At 44.6% G+C, this 25,195-nt stretch overlaps 1 protein-coding gene across 1 annotated transcript in view; it reads right to left on the minus strand.

The window, feature by feature from the left end:
* Nucleotides 1–24,038, minus strand: part of LOC142583740 (uncharacterized) — a 261,417-nt gene extending 237,379 nt beyond the window's left edge. The window contains exon 1 of the mRNA XM_075694226.1: nt 23,883–24,038. Within this exon, the coding sequence (XP_075550341.1) occupies nt 23,883–23,917 (35 nt within the window). The 5' untranslated portion in view covers nt 23,918–24,038. The remainder of the gene's footprint in view (nt 1–23,882) is intronic.
* Nucleotides 24,039–25,195: the final 1,157 nt, after the last annotated feature.

A 25,195-nucleotide genomic window follows, 5' to 3' on the forward strand; every position in this document is an offset into this window, starting at 1 on the left:
TGCCTCTCTTCAATGATAATATTTCACGCCAGCTTGGGTCACTGGGTATGTGCGACTTATGAGGAGCCCTTCAATGAAACAAACAATCCTTCCAAATTTAGTCGCTGCTGGGTGGAATCAAACATGCGGTACATATCTTCAGACAATCTTGTATCAAAAGTCCGACAGCACGTTACACTTCTGTAACACATGAAGGCGAAAGCCTGCTGGCCACTTAGTATGCATCGTATCCCATTGTCGCGTTGCTGCTTTCGGATTTCGGCTTCTTCGGCTCGTTTTCGGCGCTTAAGCAGCGGCTTCCCGCGCTCGTATAGCGGTGTCAGACTCGCAACAACGACATCTCTCTTATAATTTACGTTGCATCCTCTGAGTAGGGGATTGAAACATACGCTGTTCTGTGTGCTACATGGGTGATTTCAATGAATGTCTGCGCTGTTCGTTTCACTTTGCTGAGCGCTGGTAGCCTCCGCCTCAAGTGGGTATTAGCCATTGCTTATGGGGGCATGCTTTTTTGTACCACTCGACTAGAAGCCGCGTTTCTGTACGTTGAATGCGTGATTCCAGTAAGTTTAGAACGACAGAGAGCTGAGCTAGCTGTTAAGGATGCATAATGCACAAAAGGGCAAGGCGTGCAGACACGGGAAGTGCACAACACGAACGCCGACTATCAATTTAAGGAAGCAGTAAGGCGAAAAAAAAGAGAGACAAGAAATTCATCTGCGCATGCTCTGGAATGGTAGCACCACGTGTTATTCGGGTACATGTCTACGTGAGAGATAACTGTTAGAGCAATTGATCTCTTCCTTATGTTAATTAATCGAAGGCTGACTCACGCACGCACGTCCACCATTATTGACATGCCATGCTTCGACCATAAGACGCGTATCTTCACTCCTATCCTGTAGAATATCGCTCATTCATATATCTCAGGCATGCAGTTAGAATCTTGGCAGTCTGGGCAATGTAGAGAAAGATCAAAAGGCGATCCACCGGTTAGCGACCTTTTATGTTCCATTAGCCTCTGATTGATGCCCTAAGTAGAAATGGCCACAGCTAAAGGAAACTTTACATACCACACGCTTATGACAGTCAGTAAAATTGTGGTTCTTGATGTGCTTCACTAGACAAATATCTTGTTTTATTGCCTTTCAACTGCTCCTTTTTCCTCTGCAAGGCAGCGCATTGCAATATGTATCTTCCGCGCTAGAACGATGTCGTGGTTTACTCGCAATCATGTCGTCCATTGGAGGTTCAAATGATGTGCGGCTTCCTTCAACAATCAATTAGGCATGCCAGGAGTATTGGTGCTATTCTTTCCGCTGAATCGTGGCGCCAAGTTAGGTTTTACCAGGAGTGCTTAAAGGTCCATTGCACGTCCCTGGGAGACGGTCGCCATTGGGACCGCCTTTACGCCTATTGAAACAGGATAGCTGAGCAGCACGCGGACTTCCTGTGAAAGATGATACTTCCAGAGCTTCAACAAAGTAAAAGGAAACCCTCTTCTAATAATTAACCGTCAAATAACGCCCTGGTTCTCAGAGACGTCATCGTAAGTGATACCCATTGCAAAACGTTTGCTTTAGGTCCTAAGCTCTGCAATAAGCCTAACATAAGACCCGTTGACGTTTTAGGCCAACCACGCTGCGTAACCAGGTCTGTCCCGGAAGAAGAACGCTCGCGCTGTATTTCAGAGTTCATTGCAAGCATTAACAATCGAATATTCATGTTAAGACGTGTCACCCTGTCCGACGATTGGTTAATTATTTTGTGGTGCATTAACTTAGACCAGAAATATCGGACAAGGAAGGTTATTTCTTAATTATGCCAGATGACATGCTTTCAGAAAAAGCGATATCAGCTATAGAAAATAATTTTCAGCCAGTAAAACTGAACCCTTTGGCAGTCAAGCAACGTGCGGTCGACCTCCTGTCAAGACATAATCTAGATAGGATTGCCTCTAATTTCAAGAAAGCAAAATTGTTCACCTTTTAACTGTTTTTCTCGGCGAAGACCCATAAGCAGCAGATTCGTTTTCGTGTTATAGTGTTTCGGAAATGGACATGGCAGGTCGGTGTGGCGAGTTACCTACCGAACTGCTTAGCTTCACTAGTATTTTCAGACCCCTTTCGCTTGCCTAGCTCTCAGACACTAGTTCAGTTTTTGACAGGAAAATCCCCGGTTATTGTACAGCTTTTAGTATGGATAATCGAAGACCTGCATTACTCCTTGCGCATGACGGGTTAAATTCCGTAAATGAGTGCATTAAAGAAAAAGTACAAGAGTCGGCTTTCATAGACAGATGCGGTGTTTGCACGGGTGCTTTTCTTTAAATTCTTGCAATGTACTTATTGTCGACGCTGCTTTGGTGGAGAGATGGCATGTTTCTGCAAAAATCAGGAATTGTTATTGATTCAAAGGTTGCCCCTATTCTTAGTGACACTTACTTTAGCAAGATTGACCGCTGCTTAGAGAAGGCCTTAGGCAATTGTGTTATTAAAGTTTGTCGTTACGCTGATGATTACCTGATTTTCTGTAATAGGGACGAATTTGATTCCGCTGCTACCTGAGTAAGTGAGCAATTTAAGCTTAATGAAGGAGGATTACAGTTTTCCGAGGAATTTCCTCAGAGACGCGTAAATACAGTTTCCAGGCATTTCCTTGGTCTTCCAACAAAATCACGTGTGTTGGCATACTCACCTAGATGTTCGAAGCCATTGTTAAACTTTCAATCAACGCATTCAAATGTAGTAAAAACGGAATTGCCATGTCGTGCCTTAAGTATTCTCCCACCAGGCCGTGCATGCACAAAATGAGCGCCAATTTTAATGCGCAGGTTCCGGGGTCTATTAGAAGCAGGTTATGTTAGCGTACCAGTGGCCACTGTGGCTGAACGCCTAAAGAAGCCGGTTTCGAGGGGGACGGACGTGATTACAGAAAGCAGTAATAGCAAAAAATTAGTAGTGGCTATTCCCTAGATTCATTCAGTATCGCACAGGCTTTAAAAAGTGGCAAGTAGATATGGTGTTAATGTTCTATTTTGCTGCTCCGAATAAGCTAGGTAAGATATGCGCTGCCGTGCAGAGCAATAAGGAGCAGGTGAATGGCAATAGAACAGATATTTGTCCAGTGAAGCACATAAACAGCAGTTTTACTTACTGTCGTATGGGAGTGGTATATAAATAGCTGTGGCCATTTCTACGTAGGGCAAGCGGGGAGGTGTATCAATCAAAGGCTAATGGAACATAAAAGGTCGTTAAACGGTGGATCGCCTACTAATATTTCCTTACATTGCCAAGACTGCCAAGATTGTAACTGCCCGCCTAAGTTAGATAAATGCGCGATATTGTACAGACATAGGAATGAAGATACGCGTCTTATGGTCTAGGCATGGCATATCAATAATGGTGGAAGTGTGTGCGTGAATCAGCCTTCGATTACCTTACATAAAAAGATCAATCACGTGCTGGTCTCACGTAGACCGGCACGTGCACTTCATTGACACGTGGTGCTACTGGTCCAGAGCATGCGCAGATGAGTTTTGTGTCTTCTTTATTTTATTTTTCGCCTCAGTGCTTCCTTCAGTTGATAGTCGGCGTTCGTGTTGTCCACTTCTATTCACTTGTGTCCTTGTCTGTACTCGTTAGCCTTCTTGCATTGATTCCAATGAGTGTATGCACTGTACGATTCACTTTGCTGAGGGCTTGTAGCCTCTGCGTTAAGAGGGGGAGGAGCCATTGCATTTTTTGGTTGCTTAGGAGGTATAAGCCACTGCTAATCATGATCGTTTTGTAGCATTGAATCTCACCACGCGTTTTTTTTTTCAGTGCTATTGGGGGTATGATCCACTTAAGGTTGTCGCCTTAACATATATTCAGACATGCCTCCCGCCCTTCAAAATTTACCGTAGAAAGCTTTTACTGCAAAAAACTACAGCAATTGTCGCCAAAACCACGGTAGCAGGACCATTTGAAATCCCAGCACTGCTAATCAAATAGCTCGGTAAAAAGTGCAAGGCAGAACAGGCTTGCGCCTCTTTCGCGCCTCTTTCTCTTTCTTTTCGTCCAAGCACATGGGGTTGCGCCGCAGGGGTTTTCGACGTACAGGCGACAGACGCACGGATAGACGAATCGGCTAGTCATATACAGCTTCGCTGTAAAAGGGGTAGGATTTCTAATCCATGGGTCATAGCGGGCAACATTGATGAATTATACATCTTTAATGAAAGGGTAGCAGTCATCGTAAAAAACCTGAATTAGAGGTAAATAAACGTAGTAGAAGGCTACGCTCCAGCCTCCAACTATGATGATGAAGAAATGGAACAGATTTGTGAGGATGTTGAAGTATCAATGAGAAAGGTGCTAACTCAGTATAGTGTACTCATAGGCGACATCAATTCCAAACTGAGGCAAGAGCAGGTTCGGAAGGAAGCAACTGACAACTACAGCATCGATTCTAGGAACACTAGGGGAGATATGTCGGTACAATTCACGGAAAAGAATAGGCTCCGAATTGGGAACCGCAGTAACAGGGAATGGAGCTGCAAAAGCTCAAAAGGAGAAACAAGAAATTAAATAGATTTCGTACTCCTAGCCGATCCCAGCATAGTGTGGGACATAGAAGTGTTAGGTAGAGGAGAGAGTGGTCGCCATAGGTTAGTGTTGTCTACGATTTCTCACAAATTGAAGAAAGAAAGAGTGAAATTAGTCAAGAAGAAACAAGCCAACCTAGAAGCAGTAAGGGTAAAAGCCGGCGAATTTAGATTGGTGCTCGCAAACAAATATGCATCTTTAGAACAGGCAGATGAAGGCAGATGAATATAACATAGAGGTAATGAATGAAACCGTAACTAGGCTGATTTCAGGAGCAATCGAAGTAGGAGGTAAGGCACCAATGCAACGAGTAGGTAAGCTTTAAAGACATGTTAGTGCACGCAAAAATCAGCCAGCATCATTCCCTCGTAATAAAAGCACGTTGTCGCCCCAGGTGCAAAACCTGCAGGCACCTTCGAAGTGGCATTAAAAAGAAAAGCAGCGCAAGTAACTGTACACACGAAGTCAAAACTAGCTTTACTTGTACAAGTTCGGATGTAATTTATATGCTTGCATGTTCCTTCTGTAAAAAAAAACAATATATCGATGAAACGGGACAATGAATGAACGTCAAATTAAGCAGCCATCTCGCACACACAGCCAAAAAGCTTGTCAAAGCCGTCGCCGAGCATTACAACCAACCAGACCATAACTTTGATGAAATGTAGGTCTGCACCACAGTAAAATTTCCATTCTGAACGGTAAAGAAAATTCAGAGAATCATACTGTATCCACAAGTCCAAGACATTGCAACCAATAGGTACAAGCGTTTCAAATGGAGCTTTAGAATTTATTCGGTATGCCAAATTTCAAGCTATAGACAACAACACCTAGTTTGTTTACTTAGAGTTTTTTTTTCATTTCTTTCCTTTTTTTCTGTTTTAATAATATTGTTATGCCATTTCAGTAATTCTTTGTTCTTTTCCTTAACGAGTACTGTTTTCTTCCGCTCCTTCTGTTATCTCTCAGCGATACGATAGCCCAGGACCACCAGCAAAGCAAGTAAAAAAGAGGGGCTGTGCAGGCCGTTAACACCTCTGCTGACACACGACAGTGTCATCGGCCTTGTGCACAGCACTCGTTTATTCTCAATTCTACACCCTCACCGCTAACATACCTTCGCTCGTTGCCGCACCCACCCGCCTAAACCCGCCTCCCTTTCAGAAGAACCTTACGCATATATACTGTGCCCAGGAAAGCATATGTCGCCTTGAGTAAGACAAGTCCACTTGTGGAGACCTTGGTTCACGCTTTTAACTCGTTCTCATCTTGCTCACGCTCTCCCAAATAACAAAAGAACTAATAAAGAAACGACAAAGCATAAAAAGTGTCTAACTTGTGAGATCATATAGTTTGCTGAACTGTCAAAACTGATCAACACGAAGAAAGTAGGGAATGTTCGAAATTATAACGTGGGAAAGGATCAGGAAGCAGCAAAAATGTCCATAGCGTGATATCTCTGCGAAAAAAAAATACCCAGAACAACGCAAGATGTATGCACTGAAGGACAAGCAGGGTAATGTCATAAGCAATTTTGATGATATAGTAAAAGTAGCGGAAGTATTCTATACTGACCTGTACAGTACCCAGAAAAGCCACGCTACCTTCATTCGAAGTAGTGATGAACGGGGTACACAGATTCGTTCTATAGCTAGCGATGACATTCGAAGGGCCTGGCAAGGCGTGACCCGATGAGAAGCGGCAAGAGAAGAGGGAATAACCGTTGACTTAATTAAAGGTGGAGGTGCCAGTATGATTGAAAAGTTTCACAGCTGGCTTTGTTCTCCACAAGAAAAATAGAAAGATATATATCAAGAAAGAGGTCGGACAAGGAGACAAAATCTCTCCATTGCTATTCGCTTCATGCTTAGAAGTCTTCAAACTGTTAGACTGGCAAAGCTCAGGAGTGAAGGTCAACAACAAATACATCAGCAACCTCTGGTTTCCAGGTAACGTTGCCCGGTTCGGCAGCACTGCATGGGCACAAATTACGACAAATGGTTTATGACCTTAACCAAGAAAGTGCAAGATTCGTGTTGAAGATTAATATGCACAAGAGAAAGATATAGTTCAATGGCCTGGTAGAGGAAAAAGAATTCAGCATTGCCACTCCCCTCGTATAGAGTCTGTACAGGAGCACGTTTATCTAGGTCGATTAGTCACACTCAACCCTGATCATGAGAAGAAAATTTACACAAGAATAAAAATGAGTTGGAGTGCATACCGCAGGCATTACAAAATTCTGAATGGGAGCGTAACACTGTTGTTGAAAAGAGAAATGTACAATCACTGCATTTTACTGGCGCCAACACATGGGGCACAAATTCTGAGTTTAACAAAAAAGGTCGTCAAGAAGGACCACTTAAAGAGCAACCGAACGAAAACTTTTTAGAACTAAGGTTGAACAGCTAGAGTAAAACATTTATTTATTTTTATTTTATTTATCAATACTGCAATCCCCATTGGGGATTTTAGCAGGGTGGGAAACAATACATATGTAAGAATACTATAGTATAGGCAACGAAAACAATACAAGTCAGGTTAACGGAGCTTAAACATAGCAGTGGCACAGCAAGAAAACAAATTGTTACTCAATACTTGAAACAAACGCCGAAAGGGATGATTTTAAAACTTGGTCATTGGTTAGATGATTCCATTCAACGATTGTTCGAGGAAAGAAGGAATACTTAAAACAATTATTACGTGTACTAAATGGGGTTATTGTTCGGCTATGTCGCTGTCTAGTAGCATAACCAGATGAAAAAGTAATTATTCCCGTGAGATCTGTCTTATAATGACCGTTAATAAGTTGAAAAAGAAATTTTAGTCGTGATACACGATTTCTTTGCATTAATGGTGGCAGGTTTGCTTTTGTTAAGAGGTATGTCACTGAAGTGCGTCCGAAGTTGTTATAAATGAAACGAGCTGCTTTTCTTTGCACCATTTCTATCTTGTTAGTGCCAGTTTTAGTAAAAGGGTCCCAAATTACACATGCATAGTCTAGCATCGGTAAAACTACAGCTTTATATGCGAGTAGGCGTACAGTGGGAGTAGAAAGTTTCAAAGCCCTTCTTAAAAAATAAAGCTTGCGGTTAGCATTAGATACTACATATTCAAGGTGCTTAGCCCAAGTGAGGTCATTTGTGATCCAGAGTCCTAGATACTTATAATGTGTTACTTCGGAAATATTTATGTTAGTAATACCATATGGAAACGTTAGTTTATGTTTCTTATGTGAGATGGACATAAAAACTGTTTTCTCGAAATTAATTGACATTTGCCAGGCAGCGCACCAGTCGACAATTTGTCGAAAAGCATCATTCAGCAACTCCTGGTCAGTAACATTGTCTATCTCCGAGTACAATACACAGTCATCTGCATAAAGCTTAGCCATAACAGGAATACCATGCAGCATATCATTAATGAACAAAAGGAACAAGAGAGGTCCAAGGACCGAGCCCTGCGGAACACCAGAGCCTACCGGAAGTCGTTCAGAAGCATGATTATTAAAAACAACAAATTGTTCTCTGCTATCAAGGTATGCTGTAAGCCAATTAATTAGTCTGGAGTTTTTCAGTATCTTGCTCAATTTGTAAAGTAGTTTTTTGTGAGAGACCCTGTCGAAAGCCTTCGAAAAGTCCATGAAAATAGCATCTATTTGTTTCCCATTGTTAATTGCTTTCGCAAAGTCGTGCACTGTTAAAACTAGTTGAGTAATTGTAGAGTAGCCTTTTCTGAATCCGTGTTGATGCTTTGTTAGTACATTATTGTTTTCCAAGAATTCTGAGATATGATTATGGATTATGTGTTCCAAAAGTTTACATACTGTAGATGTTAAAGAAATTGGACGGTAGTTTTGAATGCAGTGCTTTTTTCCTGTTTTATGTATTGGCTTCACTCTGGCTGTCCTCCAGTCACTCGGTACTTGTCCCTCGCACAATGACCTTGTGAACAGAATGTGCAAGTACTTTGATGTCCATTCTGCATACCGTTTTAAAAATGTGTTTGGAATGTCGTCCGGGCCAGAAGATTTTTTAGTGTTCAATTGTAAAAGCATGTAGAGTATACCTGGTTCGCTTATTTGAACATCGGGTATAGGCGGCACACACATTTCGAAAGGTGGTATTACATCATTATCATTTGTATAGACGGACTTAAAGTGTTTGTTAAACGCATTTGCTATTTCTTTGCTTTCGTGAACTGCCTTACCATCAACATGAAATAAATCACATTCCTGGGAGGTCGGAGAAATAGAACGCCAAAATTTCTCTGGAGCCGTGGTTATGAAACTTGGTAGCGATTCACCATAGTAGCGTTGTTTATCGGCGTACACTTGACTTTTGAGCTGAGAAGAAATGTCGTCGATCTTTTGTTTTACAGACTGCTTGTTTTCGATTTTAAATTGTTTCTTTACACGTTTCAGTTTCCTTTGGAGCCTCAATGTCTCGCGGGAGATCCAGGGATTATTGCGATTTTTCTTTTTAGTCGACAACGGCACAAAGCGATCAATGCACTCTTTAACTATTTTTTTAAACCTGCACCACAACGACACTACGTCTTCCATACTACTTGAAAAGTCGTCAAAATTTAGCGAAAGTACATCGATAATTGATACATCATCGGCTCGAGAGAAATTTCGGTAAGATGAACATTCAGATTTTTTATCTAACACGGTGTCTTTAACGATGAGTAGTACAGCCTCGTGATCCGATATGCCAGGTACTATCTCACAATTCGTTTTGGCACTAATGGATCCGCTGACAAAAAAAAGGTCAAGCATTGACTGAGAACTGCCTTGAATTCGTGTGTTTTGTTCCACAATTTGCAATAAGTCAAAAGAAAAAGCAATGTCCAGCATAGCTTCCCCTAGAGGGTCATGCTTTTTAAGTGAGAATGTTTGCCAGTCGACATTAGGCAAATTAAAATCTCCTGCTAATATAATACGATTACCGGGTTTTACATTCGCATACAAAAATTCCCTAAGCTCGTCAAATACGGCAGTGGTAGAATTAGGGGATCGGTATATTGCTGCAATAACATATTTAACATTTGCATGGTAAGCTGTACAAAAAATACACTCTACATTGGGTATTCCAGGCATTAAAAAAATTCGCAAGGATGATTTAAAAAGTATGCAAACACCCCCACCTCTACCATCACGGTCTTTTCGATACGAACTGTAGCCAGTGGGAACGAACTCACTGTCAAAGATGGTGTCATTAAGCCAAGTCTCAGTCAAGACCACTACATCTGGGTTGTGCAAGACCAGAAGAGCCTCCAACTGAGTGATCTTGTTGAGTATACTCCTACAATTGACATTTAATACTTTCAGGGTTCGAGATGTCTTAGTCAAAAGTCAGTTCGAATTCTTTTTAAGCCTGTAGCGAGAACCCTTTGATTCGTCCCAACCAAATAAGACGTTATCAATGCTTAGTTTGTCGAAAATTAGTTTTACCTTGGCTCCGTCTGCTTTCTCTTTCTCGCAACTTTTCCACAGTTGTTTACGTGTCTCCCGAACTCGCTTTGAATAGTCCTCGGCTATCGATATACCTGAGCCTTTAAGCTTATGGCATGATCGTAATATTGACATTTTTTCACGAAAGTCGAGAAGTTTCAGAATAACTGGTCGCACTCGGCCTGCTTGCTTTTTCCCCAGTCTATGGCATCGTTCGACGCCACTCACCGTTAAACCAATTTTTTTCTGAAAAACATCATGGGTTAATTTCATTTCCAGTTCCTGACCAGACTCCATGCTATCTTCCTCTATACCATAAATGATCAGGTTATTTCTTCTGCCTCTGTTTTCCAAGTCGTCCATCTGGTTACTAACTGAAGTAAGCTGCCCCTGAAGTTCTGATATTGCGGCTTCCATATCTTGTACCTTCGTGGCTAAGACCTTCAGGCTGGATAACTGCCTCTCAATACCATCAATCCGCTTAGTTAAAGAGGAAAGTTTGTCCTGTATCTCATTCTGGGATACCTGCAGGCATTCCAAAGTTGAATTCATCTTGGTCTGGCCAGATAGTATTTCCACTAGCATCTCTTTTTCTGTCGGACCGGGATTTGATTCAATATCGCCGCAAGACAACAGATCTTTCGATAATGAAAAAACAGAAGACAAAAAGCTCTGAACACCCAGTGGGCAGGGCAGCAGCACTAAAAAACGGTCGTCACTTCGGTAACAATGTTCGCATTTAAAATCACTAACCTGCAGCGCAAAGCAAAAAGGATTGCTCAGCATGTCGCCGTGTCTGCTGCTGCCGTGCCCACTGGCGAAGAACGGCTCCGGCGGTACTCTTATAGTCGTTGGAAGTGCCATGTGACATGACGTCACCGATGTCGTCAGAGGTATAGTCGCTGATAGCCTTGGATGATTCGGTCCTGAGATGGCACCGTCGTAGAGCAGTGTCACTGATACAGCATGAAATTCTTGAAAATGGTCGCCACGTGTCATTTGATGAAAATCATGCGGCACCAGCAGAGCTCCGAGAAAAACCTGCAGCGCAAAGCAAAAAGGATTGCTCAGCATGTCGCCGTGTCTGCTGCTGCCGTGCCCACTGGCGAAGAACGGCTCCGGCGGTACTCTTATAGTCGTTGGAAGTGCCATGTGACATGACGTCACCGATGTCGTCAGAGGTATAGTCGCTGATAGCCTTGGATGATTCGGTCCTGAGATGGCACCGTCGTAGAGCAGTGTCACTGATACAGCATGAAATTCTTGAAAATGGTCGCCACGTGTCATTTGATGAAAATCATGCGGCACCAGCAGAGCTCCGAGAAAAACCTGCAGCGCAAAGCAAAAAGGATTGCTCAGCATGTCGCCGTGTCTGCTGCTGCCGTGCCCACTCTAAAACATGGACACGAGGAAACAAATTCCACAGGCAAGCGCTGTATTTGTTTCCTCGTGCACTTGTTTTATTCGCGCTGTTCTACCTCAATTCTAAATATGAACCAACTAGCCCCTATCAAGGTCATAGCAAATAGGGCTAGCCGATGTTCTAGTTGGCATTAAAAGAAAAAATGAAGCTCAGAAGGTCATGCACTGCATAAGGTAGGTAACCGATGAACAATTAGAGTTACAGAATGGATGCCAAGGAAAGGGAACTGCAGTCGAGGACTGCAGAGAACTCTATGGGTTGGTGGAATTGGAAAATTGGCAGGCACAGCTTAGTATCCGCTAGCACAAGGCAGGTGTTCAAATAATTACATTATGGCGTGTTACGTGACCAAACCACCATCTGATTATGAGGCACGCCGTAATGGGGGACTCCGGAAACTTGGACAACCTGGGGTTCTTAAACCTGTAGCTAAATCTAAGTAGGCGGCTGTTTTCCCAATTCACCCCCTCCGAAATGCGGCTGCCGCGCAAGAATTGGAGATCGCAGGGAGAGGCCTTCGTCCGGCACTGGAAATAAAAACTCGCTGCTGTTGCAGATAATGATTTTTCTATATGTGTAGAGATTTCAATACCTGAGAATACACCTTTATGCCTAGCATATTGAGATATGAAGGGGGCTTACAAAAAGGTACAAAGAGAATTGCTACGGAACATTGATAAGCGCGAATGCGTAAAGGGGGGTTTTGTGGATTTGCCTAGGGAGGTACAGAGGAACAACCATGTGCAGATTATACGGCAGAGCCGGAAATGCAAACAAATATAGTGGACATTTACCCAGAACTAAAGGAAGAATGTTGTCTGTCTCAATTGTTGTTCAACCTTTATCTTAAATGAGTAGTGACACCAACTTTCGATGTCGAGTTAACGTGTGAGATCGATTTATGGGGGCACATACACATCGTCTGAAAAATATGAACGGCAAATATCAGCATTGCCATTTGTTGGGCGTATTGGTAAACTGACAGCATATTTAGCGCCAGCAAATAAGGACGGAAGGGAGACGACACCACAATGCGCTTGTGGTGTCGTCTCCCTTCCGTCCTTGTTTGCTGGCGCTAAATATTCTTTCTGCAAATATAGCTCACTACGTATTTAAAATCAATTCTAAAGTACTTGCGCGCAGCCAACCGCAAAAAGCCGCACCTCGCGACATCCACATCAAGAAAGAATGTAACGAAGAAAACGCTCCGCGACGAGTTTGCGCTGCCGTCGCAGTGCGCCTTGCGAGCAAGCTTCTCGCCGCTCCGATTCTTTTTTGACCCTGGTCGTTACGCTGACCTCTTTCGCCGCTAATGGTGGCACAAAAATCGGCTGAAATTTGTTTCTGACACGAAATAACTGATAAAGTGACATCGAAAGTGTGCATGTTATAAAACGTTGTGCGATATGGTACAAATCGTTGTCGTGATTTAGACTCGCAAGCGGTCAGCGCAGCCGCCGCTGCAATCGTCTCTGCGAAGCGGCTCGCCTGGCTAACGTATTTTCTCATCGCTACCAACGACGACGGGAAAACTATTTGTATTCTCACTTATGAACGACATATATGTGCAGACGTTGATTGTGTTGACGAATATAGATGCATTATTACCCGCTGCGTACGGATCCCAAGGCCGTCGGCTTTGAGAGTGAGGCGTGTATACCGCTTCCCAGCGATCGCCAGCTCCCCTAGCTTGCTTGTTGGCTGTACTGTCGGCGTCGTTAGGCAGCATAGGTGGTCCAAGTTCGTGCGCTCCACGGGACGCTTAGAATTGACTCCACTGAAGACCAGCCAGTTTTGCTCGTTTCATTTCGACCGGCTGAGCTTATAGCAGTCCAACTATATTCCGCCAAGACTTCATACCCCCAAGCCTGATGCTGTGCTAACTTTTACCTCGCCTTGTGTTCTGCTCCGCAAGTGCTTCATTCCCAAAGCGCCCGCGATGAATGAGTCGTACTACTTGTACCATTGCGTAGGCATATTGATTGCTGTCACTAGCCGCACTTTCCGAGTCGCTGCTTCGTAGTACCCAGTCAAATGTGGTTGGCCATGTCTAATTCAGCGGCTACTGCTGAATGATCAGTACTGCTCTCGCACAACTCATCTCCAAACCTGGAAAAACACCTAGCGTTGACAGCTTGAGGCCAATCTCGCTTAGATCCTGTGTGGGTCAAGTACTGGAGTGCGCGGTCCTGAATCGACTCTCCCGGTTCCTGGAGAATAACGACATTTACCCCCATAGTATGATAGGATTCAGAGCAGGCCTATCCACACAGGATACCATAAAACTGATTAAGCATCAAATCATAGACAACGACTCTAGCGACACTCGGGCCGTTTTGGGACTTCATCTTGAGAAGGCCTTCGACAACGTTCTACATTCGCGTATCCTAGCCTCGATATCTCGGCTCAATCTGTGTAAGACATTTTACAACTATGTTAGATCGTTCCTCTCGTATAGGAAGGCTACCCGCCGGGTGGCCGATCTCGAATCACAATTGCTGGAACATGGTGAGAGGGGCACCCCACAGGGGTCAGTCATTTCCCCCTCCTTATTCAATATAGTCATGGCCGACTTAAGCTGAAAGCTTCTCGAGACTGAAGGCATCAAACACACAATGTATGCTGACGATATAACAAAATGGTGCACAGGAGGCAATGACGGTCCGGTTGAGGGAGCGTTACAGGAGGCCATAGACACTATCGAAACCTATCTCGAACCCACTGGTCTCAGATGCTCCTCCTTGAAGTCGAAACTCTTACTGTATAGTCCTAAGGAACGTGGTCCAAGACCCAAGGGTTAGACATCGTCAGAAGACAGAGACATTAACCTATATACAAGAAACGGTTGCCGCATACCCAAAGTCAAATCAGTCAAAGTCTCGGGCATGATCGTTGAGTCAGAGGGTACAAATGGCAAGGCTATAGGCAAGCTAATTGCTAAAACTGAAAGTGCTGTTCATTTAGTTCAGAGGGTGTTAAATCGGCATCATGGATTCAAGGAAGATAACCTCCTTCGACTAACGCATGCCTTCGTTGTGTGCCACTTTACATACGTGGCAGCCATGCATCGATGGAAACGGCCAGAGCGGAATAAATTGGATACACAACTTAGGAAGATTACTAAGCGGGTTCTCAGGTTACCCGTTACACTTGTACAGATCGCTTAATGCAGCTTGGCAGTCATAATACTCTGGAAGAGATTGCAGAGGCCCAGGAGCGCGCACAGCTAACTCGCCTCACAACAACGAAGGCAGGGAGATCCATCTTGCAGGAACTAGGATATCACCCTATAGATTAGCTGAGGAATTCTCTGACGTTCCTCCGTCGATTCGTGAGAACATTAAGGTCGCGCCCATACCTAGGAACACGCAGCTCGTTCGTAGGAGGGCAAGGGCGATCAACCTCCTTAGGCAATTACACAGTGATCAGAGACAGGTCAGCTGTGTGGATGCCGTTTCTTGTAAGGGAAGTCGGGCGTTTACCATCGTCCCTGTCGATGGTCGGCAAGCAATCACCAATGCTGCCTCGGTTTGGACGAGGGACTCCGAAATATCTGACCAAATGGCTATTGCACTAGCCTTGCTGGATAGCTCACGGGAGGTCATCTATAGTGATTCAAGGTGTGCAAGCCCTTGAAGAAGGCACCATTTCCAAACAGGCCCTCAGACTTCTTGGGGGCAAGGCAATCACGCACTACTTCATTTAATGGTTTCCCGCACATCGGGGTCGGATAAAGGGTGCTCCTCCCAACCTCATCGAGTCGGCCCACGGGGCTGCGCGTGAACTCGCCCACCGCGCTACCCTCGACTAAACGGAAGCCTACTCCCCAGAGAACAGGGACACGCCCTCCACCTATAACGAGATTACTAAACACTATAATCTCATCCGTAGAACCTATTGTGTTCCTAATTCTTGGCTCAATAGAGCTCAAGCATTAACGCTCCGTCTACTACAAACGAATACGTATCCCAATCTGTCGCTCTTACGTAAAATCTATCCGTATACTTACACCAATGCTACCTGCCGCGATTGTGCAGAAATAGCCACGTTAGACCACATGCTCTGGCGGTGTGCGCGGTCACGCTCTATCATCGATAACAGCTCGGCCTGATGGGAAGCGGTTGTCCGCAGCCCTCTTCTGGCTGACCTACTCTGGGCTGTCCAGCAAGCCCACAATGCGGCCGAGAGGCTCGGCCTCCCGGTTCCCACGTGGAAGCGACCCGCTTCATGAATACTCATGATCTGCAGGACTTCATTAAAGTTTTACCATCCCATACCATACCATACTACAGCAAGCAGGAAATGGTGGCCGCTGGACGACAAAAACGAGGACGACGGTGACGGTGAAGACATCGCGAAGCACGTGCAGGCGTAGCAGACGAAATATCAACACGAAGCTCGCGCGCCAGCGAGCGTGCTGGCGTGGCACGTCAGTCTTGTGCGATCACTTGTCCGGCTTATTTTACATTCCTTCTTTGGCCAACCTCATGGCTCTCTAAAACCGAAACTTGGACTGGTCGCTGCAAACAAGACTTCAACTAATTGCCTATCGCGTTCTTAAGCCAATGATGCTTGTTGCCGTGATTACTGGGTCATTACCTACTTATTGCAGCAGGAAAAAACATCGAAAATTTTTTGTCAGTACTCCTTTAAAGGCATAGAAAGATGATTGGGAACCAGTGAACTATGATTTCATTTATCTCACAACTGTCATAGGCAAATAATGCAACGAAGGTCCCATAGCTGATCAGTGGGAACGACATAGTGGTGGTAACAAACATTGCAACGCCGTTACACAAACTTACGAATATATCTTAGTTACAGACCAATGCATTAGGTTTAGCACGGAGAAATAGAGGAATATGGTGTTCAATGGAAAGAGTAGCGACGTGGCATCAACTCAAGAGCAAGGTAGGTACATACTCAAAGAATATTCGCGTATGCATAACGAAGAAAAGGGCTACTCATGCATCCGCCAAGATTATCCAGGATTGAGGAGAAGCTGAATGCAGCAATAAATAAACATATAGGGGCTGCAATAAACCTGAAGTGTTGCGACGGATTTGGAAAGATAATAGTGACAGTGTTAACGTTCGCAACTGTCATCCTGAACTTAAAATCAGACATCCTGCTGGGATTGGAAGTTAACCAACGGCCCAGAGTAATACCAGAAATTAGGCAGCACAAGGTGAGATGGAGTTTGCCTCCTTCGAAATAATAGAAGCGGAGTGGAAAATTAGTTTCGAGGGAAGACTCAGGAACATGGACAAAAATAATGGGCGGCTAAAGTGCAGACATATTCGTGCCTCAAATCGTGCGCATGGAACGGAGGAAGAGTTTAAGACAGTTGGCAACCAAGTACATGGTAATTGAAGGAGTGAATAGGCGACAAAAATCATGAATAAGAAAGTGAGTGAGTGAGTAAAAGCTTTATTAAAGATTTCTGACGATTGGCCGGGGTCGCGCTACCAGCACCAGAGCCTTGGCGACGGTCTCGAGTCCTTGCACATGGACGGCTTCCTCGGCGTGCCGGACGGCCCACATTTGATCAGCGAGGTCATGGCTGAGAAGGGTCTGCCTCCCATGGCGCCCCGTGGATAAACCAGCGCTACTCTCGTCACCAAGAGGCTTCACCACGCCATCAGTGAGTCTTTTAAAAGAACCCCCGTTAATCGAATGTACCAGTGGACACGGCGCAAGCGCCGTTCACCATGGGTCTGCTTCTTCTCGTACAGGACTTTTACTCGTCACTCAACGAAGCCTGCAATGGAGCCTGCTCAATGGCGCTGGTCTCGTCGCTACCAGTTGCAGCTCTATCGCTCAGCGCGACGAAAGACACGGGAAGCGAAGCTATCGTACTCGACAAACCAGTGCTACTCTGATCACCAAGAGGCTTATGATAGAACCGCCGTTCACTGATTGTACCTGTGGGCACGGCGCAAGCGCCGCGAAGGCGCCGTTCACCATCCGTCTGCTTCTCGAACAGATCGGTCATTGTCATTCAATGTGTACCGCCAACCGCTTTCGTGTCATTCTGCCGTGCTCACGCAGATGTTTGCGTATTGCATATGACTGTTTGTGCGTATGTAAGCTTGTTTTGTGCGGTGATGTCGAGGAAAATTTAGGCTGATCGGTGGAAGATATATTTAAAGCTACAGTTGATTCTAACTGGTACTAATGAACTAAAGTTACTTCTTGAAGCAATAGGAAAGCCTACTAACGGCTTTGGCATAGGGTTAGTAAACCTTGAGGATAATGTGCAAACGCTGAAACTCAACGCTTCCCCAATGGGAGGTGTCAGCACATCCATGAAAGCTGTGCAAGAGACGCTAACATCGCAAACACACGAAACTTGTGGACGTAGAAGATCGCAGGCGCAGATTGAACCTGGTGATATTCGGCATAGCTGAGTAGCTAAAAGAAACTGAATCTGTTTTCCGTGACAAAGTTATTAAAGACGTCTTTGAAACAAAATTAGGACGGAGCTGCACGTCAGTTGCTAGAATCCATAGGATCAATAAACCTTCCTCAAAGCGACCAATTCGCTTTTATTTTGGTGATTTTAAGGAAAAAGAATCAGTCCTTAGAAATGCCGAAAAGCTAAACTGGACCCGCATAAGCATTCAAAATTATTACTGCACAGACACACATGCGAAAGAGAAAACTGCTACGGGAAAGCGCGAGGGACAAAAAAGTATCATGGACAAAAAAGTATCGCTTGGTAACATTACGTGTTGACGACAAGATGCACACGTATGACGACACTTCCCGTAAGCTGACAAAAAACTGCGAAAATCGCCACCTGACACCTAGCAGTGAGAACACCACCTTTGTCTGCTCACTTTTAGCGCTAGGAGCATTGTTACCAAAGTAGGAGATTGGTTTACTTGCATCTTGAAACTGTAAAATCGCACAAAGGCGAGAACGAAGAGAGTGGGCCCCTCGTCCTGTCCACTCTCTTCGTTCTCGTCTTTGTGCGCTTTTTACGGCTTCAAGATGTTGAAGAGTTGCTGCCGTTACATGAACCTCATCTCTGCTTTTGATTGGTTACACGTTTTGAGTAGCGAACATGAAAGTGTTCCTCCGGGTTACCTGTAGTTTCGAAGAGATAGAAGGCCCCGAGGTGGGGGCGTAGCAATTGTTGCAATACATTGTATTGAAATAGCGATTACAGACCAAATAAGCGAACATTAAAGTTTATTATGTTAATCTTAAGGGTGTCATTTCGGAGAATCACGTTTTTCATTGCGCTGGTTATGGACCACCGGATACTAGCGATGAATCACTGAATAAATGATACGATCACCTTCTAAAGCTATCCAGTAGAAACCTGATTGTCACTGGAGACTTTAATTAGCCTTGTATTAAGCGTAATAGTTTACAGTATGGATAATTTACTACCAATCACATTCTACTGGATATTATGCACTCTCTTCATATTGAGCAAATTGTAAAATATAGCACCCGCAGAAATTAAATCCTACATCTGTTATTTAATGCCGAAATGTTCAGCAAACAAACAATTCTTCTGGAATATGGATTTTCAGACCATACAATAATATATTTTACCTAAAGAAGCTGTGGAAAATTAGAAAACGCCTTCTTCGACCATAATTAGAGATGATAATAAGGCTGATGACACGGCCATATGTGACCATTTGGACATGCATGTTAACTCTGCCGGTCATGACGTTGAGCGTTTGTGGCAAATTTTTCGCTCCGCTACAGAACATTCCATAGGTCGTTTCATTCCTGGAAAATATAAAAACTAAAAAATACATGCGTCGCACAAGTTCTTCGATCAGTCAACCGACGACTCAGAAAACAAAGTGTCTCAGAAAGCAGCAGAAAGCTTCTACGTCTCTGAATTAAAATATGATTTAATAAAGAAGCCTAACATGCAACGAATAATTTCTTCATCAAAACTTTGGCATAATTTATTACGGCCGACTCCCCAAAATTTGGCGCCACATACAGAAGCTAATGAGCAGATACATAAATTTAAAGTAAACGATCGAATTATACATGAACAAAGGCAAATCGTAAGAAGTTTTAATGCGCAGTTTCAGAGTGTACTATCTGAGATAGACGAATACCTCTATCAGGGATCTCTGGCGATACTGGAGAAAACACTATTAATTACTCGTGAAGGTGTCACTGCTGTGCTTCTTGATCTGAATATTCAAAAGTCAGCAGGCGCTCCTTGCAAACACGTTTCTTAGACGCTGAGCATATTTCAGGTTTTTTGACCAAGATGTTTAACCTGTAAAGAGCTACATGTGTAATCCCATGTGACTGACCCATTGAACATGTTACACCCTTCCGCAGGACAGGTGAACGGCTTTCTGTAAATAATTACCACTCTGTCTCAGTCATACGCACTCATTGCATGCTGTTGGAACATGCTGTTCATGTTACATTCAAGAGTTTCTAGCCGATCGCAGTGTCATCACATCAGCAGGACCCGCCGTGGTGGCTTAGCGGCTATAGTGTATTGCCGCTGAGCACGACGTCGCGGGATCAAATCCCGACCGCGGCAGCTGTATTTCGATGGGCGCTAAATAGAAAAACACCCGTGTTCCATGCATTGGGAGCACCGTTAAAGATCTGGTAGACAAAATTATTCCGAAGTCCCCTACTACGGCGTGTCTCATAATCGAAACGTGGTTTTGGTATGCAAAACCCTAGAATTCGATTCATCACATCGGCACTGTTTCCAAACAGCTATGTCCACAGTCACTCAGCTAGATTGCTACTGCGTATGAGATCTCGGGTGTACTTGATATGTCTGCACAGGTTTATAATCTGTTCCTGGATTTTTCGAAGCCCTTCGACAAAGTGTCGCATGGTAAGCTATTCCATAAATTAGAGTACTTCGGCCTGCGTTCCTTCACTGACAGATCCATTATTTATTTTTTATTTCACAATATTGCCGGCTTCCATTTTGGAGCCCAGGCAGGAGTGGTACAAACATCACGTGATTTCAAAGTTTTTCCTCAAGGGGATAGAAAAAAATAAGTGAAAAAACAGCCCAATAGGCAAGGCAAACATATGCAAATACACAAAAGAAATACGATGATGCCGTGACATTGCTGCCAATAGGAAAGGCGTAATAAATGAGTCATCAGAATATGTAACAAGCAAGGGTACAGTGAATGCATGACATTACAAGCACGTCTGTACTGAAGATAAGAAAGAATTTGGAGTGGCTGAGTTGACCACGCTTTGCGGAAGAGCGTTCCATTCGCGAATTGTCTTGGGCAGGAAGGAATAAAGACAAACGTTTGTTCCAGCACGCGGCAATGATATTGTTTTATTGTGCTTACCTCTGGTCAGTTGCAATTTATTAAATTGCGTGTAGTTGTCAAATCTCATTTTAGTGTGGTTGTTAAGTATGTTATACATTGTTTGTAGACGGTGCATTTTGCGACGAGTTTCTAGTGTCCGGAGCCCAGATCGCAATCTTAAAGAGGTGACTGAAATGCGCCAATCATAAGCATTGTAGATAAATCTAAGAGCTTCTTTTGTACTCTTTCAATAATGTCTATACCAGCCATTGTGTGAGGGTCCCAGACTCTATCGGCATACTCGAGTATTGGCCTAATAATTGTCTTATATGCGATTAATTTGGTAGCGCTAGTGAAGTTTTTTTTAAACGGTGCTTTAATAGCCATAACTTTTTCGTTGCTGCCGCGGAAACATACCGAACATCAGCGGTATAGCTCATCTTGGAATCAATTGTAATTCCAAGATATGTGAATTCCTCTACCTGCTTAATGTCCATATTGTCACGTGGTGGTGACGTTGAAGAACACAGTAGCAATACTGTGAAAGAGAAAACTAGCTGTTATTCGGAGAACCTGTGCCCACAAAAACAGGCTACACTTATAGCACAACGATAGCGGCGAACACGGTCGGCGAAAATCTGATCAGTGGGTCAAGCGCGTCGGCTTTTATACAGCAGTCATCGAACGTTCCAGACGTAATCGTTGGGACACGCATGCCTTCCACAAAGTTCTACACCATTCGCGTCACGCGATGAAATCAGATAACACACGGTTCGGCGACAACAGGCAGCAGATAGAAGCATCGATAACTTTCCTGAAACTTCGGATACATGCAGGCGCGTCCCACGCTGTGCGATTACATTTGTTAGGCGGTGAAACGTGTCGCCCGACAAAGACAAACAAGTATACACATGTCAATATTATTTATCATGTAGGTGCAAATTAGCGGATTTTTTTACGTGTAATAACCATGTGCGCGAATTTCGAGATGTTTAGAGTCATATGCCACTGGATACACCAATCATGTATTGCTATTAGATATTCAGTTAAACTAGATTGGTCATCCACAGATTGAATGCTCGAATAAACAATACAGTCGTCCGCAAAAAAGCGGCACCGCACGGAAAATTTCCAAGCCAGGTCATTTAGGTAGGTAAGAAAAAGAAGAGGCCCGTAAACCGAGCCCTGTGGAACGCCCGAAAGTACAGAGGCGAGGAATGAATTCGAAGTAGTGCATATATCTTTCCAATAGAAGTCTATTTACCGAAATAAAAAATTACACATTAAAAATTGCATTCTGCTTGAACAGTGCAGCATTTAGGGCCCACTGTTTCTTATTTATGTAAATGATCTGGTCGCGCTCGCTCCCGGTACAGTATCGGGTAATGCATACTCACTAATTTACGCGGCTGGTTAATTCGTCAGGCATCCCTAACACGTGTGGTAGAATAAAACGAACACTCGCCAAGCCGTAAAGTGTATTAAATGAGAACTTTATGTTTCGAGGCCCGTGCAAGTCCATTTATCACAATGAAAGAAAGCAGCGTCCCGTCTTTAATTAAATTATGGGGTTTTACGCGCCAGAACCACTTTTTGATTATGAGGCGCGCCGTAGTGAAGGACTCCGGAAATTAAGACCACCTGGGGTTCTTTAACATGCACCTAAATCTATGTACACAGGTGTTTTCACATTTCACCCCCATCGAGATGCGGTCGCCGTGGCTGGGATTCGATAGCGCGACCTCGTGCTCATCAGCCTAACAGCATTGCCACTGAGCAATCACGGCGGGTTCCTCTCCTTTAAGTAAGGGAGAAATGGCACAGTGCGCGTCCTTACGGTTCACTTCGTGCAGCAACGAATGGAACGGATGCCGAACGCCTGCGACACGACGTGCCTAATCGTCGCGCTCGTCAACATGAAAAGACCTGTCTGTCGGGCGTGTGCGACAGCATTATGCACGGAATGTGCAAATGCTACTCTCCTCCATACGGCCTTCAAGCTCTCTACGGCAAGGAGTGGTTTCCCTACGTGTTCTTCTGTGTGGGTTAACCCGACTTGACCTACGTTCACCCCCTCTACGCTAAGAAGGGGTTTCCGTCCGTGTTCCTCTGTGTGAGTTGACCCGACGTGTTCTGATAAGGCCCTCTACCAGGGAGCAAGAAAGAGTGAGGTTGCCCGGATGGCTGAGGGTACAAGAAAACCAGCGAGCCGCCACGCGGAGACGGATCGTGTCTGCACTTGCGTGCGGGTGCATGCATGCTGAACGTTTCTGTATGTTTTGTCTCGGTGCGTACCGCTCGCCCATAATGATGTACTAAACTTCTGTTATTGGATTTTACATCACCTCGTCTTCCTTGCCGAACCCTCTCCAATGTTCAGCCTGATTCGAGCTCCAAGCAGACGTCGTCCCGAAATCGCGTCCCCGTAGCAGCGCGCGTAGATTTCGAGCCCCTGCACTTCCATGTGTCTCATGCATCGCATGCTGCGTCGTCTGAATGTGCAGTGATTCTAGCATTAATCATGCAGGCGGTGTCTTCTCTGTGGCGATAATTGATGCCGAGTCTATGCCCTCATAATGTGTTGGAAACTGAGTTCGCATTCATGACACTGCATTGATGCTGTTTTATGCCTTCTTCTTTAAATTACCAGTTTTGCCAAAATAGGTTGCATCACCTTATACGTTGGCGACACCTCACTCGCAAGCCTTGCCGGCGGTTGTGGAACATCCTCTCTGCCGCAGGCGTCACGTGTACGTGTGAATAGTGGCGCGTATTAATACTTCCAGAGTAAGTTCTAGCGGATGAACATAAATACCTCAGAAAGCAGATGGGAAAACTTTGGCGATAGCTCAGTTGCTAAGAGTACCCCACGCTTAATGAGAAGACGGGGTTTTGTATCCCACCTGCGGCCAGATGTTTTCTCATCTGCTTGAAATTCCATTAACTTGAGATTGTTTTAAATTAATCAGTAGAACTAATTTTCCCTGGGTGGTCCTTGGGGTCTTTATTTGTTGACTTCTTATGACCTTTGTATTTGTCGCTTCTGGCCATATAGTATCAAATGGAAGGCAGAGCTCCTCTACTTAACTGTCCACTCTCGGCGCTATGCATTTACGGGCCATCCTCACCTTTGTTGAAAGCGTAGCGGCAGCCTCGACCGCATATCGAAGACCCTGGGTGGCCTGTTGCTCCCGTGTCAGCCGAGCGGCGGCGGCCGCTGCGGCCGACCGCCCGACGACGCCCAGCCGGACGCCATCGCACCCGCGGGGCCGATGCGGCCCCAGCAGCGCCTGCAACCGAACAGTGAATGACGTTCAAAACAGCAGCGCTAGTCTAAAACGATGTACCATTGTATGCGTCTATGACTTCAAGGACCTATGATTCTGCCAAAGGCACATGTGACCATTTGTGATCATCCTACGCGTGACTGAAATAATTGTTATCGATGGTAGCCTCGTTTCTAAATTTCAACAATTATGGACAATGAGCTCGTCGCAACTTCGCACCGTAGGAATGCGATTGCCGCGCACTTCAGTGGCGTAGAGCGCGAAAGAACAATGGCCCTGTATGCATCACCAGTGTACGGTGACAATAAACGCATAACTTCGAGAGCACTCGTAGAGCCGTACAACTTCAGTGCGTGCACATTGCTCGACGTAGTCTATATTTTTGCAGTGCGCTCGATTGTGCACGTGAACGTCCAAACAACGTAAACAATAAAAACTGATTGGTTACTAAAGCAAACTCACGTGTCCTCTTTCCAAGTCCGACTATGTAACAGGTTGCTGCTCGTTTATCGGAGAACCAGACATCCACTGCGAAAGCATCAACTAGATTGTTGCGTGAGTATACGGAACTCAGCAGGGCATAAGGCACCGATGAAAAGTTCTTGCCCCGTCCAAAAATAATGCCAATTTCTGCCAATACTGAGCAAAAGATCCCAGCGTCAATGCCATTTCAGCCATCCTGGCCTAAATGCATTTATTTATATAGCTTTCACTTATCAAAAGCTCGCCAAAAAGAGGAATGATTTAGTTCTTCTTGAAGCCTGCGCCTCGAGACCTACCAAGTGTTAGAAAGAGCCCACTGTTCTTTATCATTTTAGTTATTTTAGAACTCTAAGCTTTTTACAGATAAAGCAAGAAACATACTGCACCATCGGAAAGCAAAAACATTAAAATCAGAATAAACAAAGAAGCGAATCGTGATGGCTATTGTTCCCGCCTCTCCCATCCCAAAGGAAATAAAGCTAAGCGACGCTACTGCAGTGTTTTGCTTACCGCTCTGAACGCTTTCCCGTGAGCAGCGATACGTACGGGGAAAACGGGCTCCCCCGCACGGCGCGATAGAAGCAGCAGCAGCAAGGCGCATGGACGGCAAAGCTGGTGCCGCGTAGCCCACTGGCAATGCACCCGAGGCCAATGATGCGTGTCAGAATGTA

This window comes from Dermacentor variabilis, chromosome 5 (genome assembly GCF_050947875.1).
Source record: "Dermacentor variabilis isolate Ectoservices chromosome 5, ASM5094787v1, whole genome shotgun sequence".
Classification (NCBI taxonomy): domain Eukaryota; kingdom Metazoa; phylum Arthropoda; class Arachnida; order Ixodida; family Ixodidae; genus Dermacentor; species Dermacentor variabilis.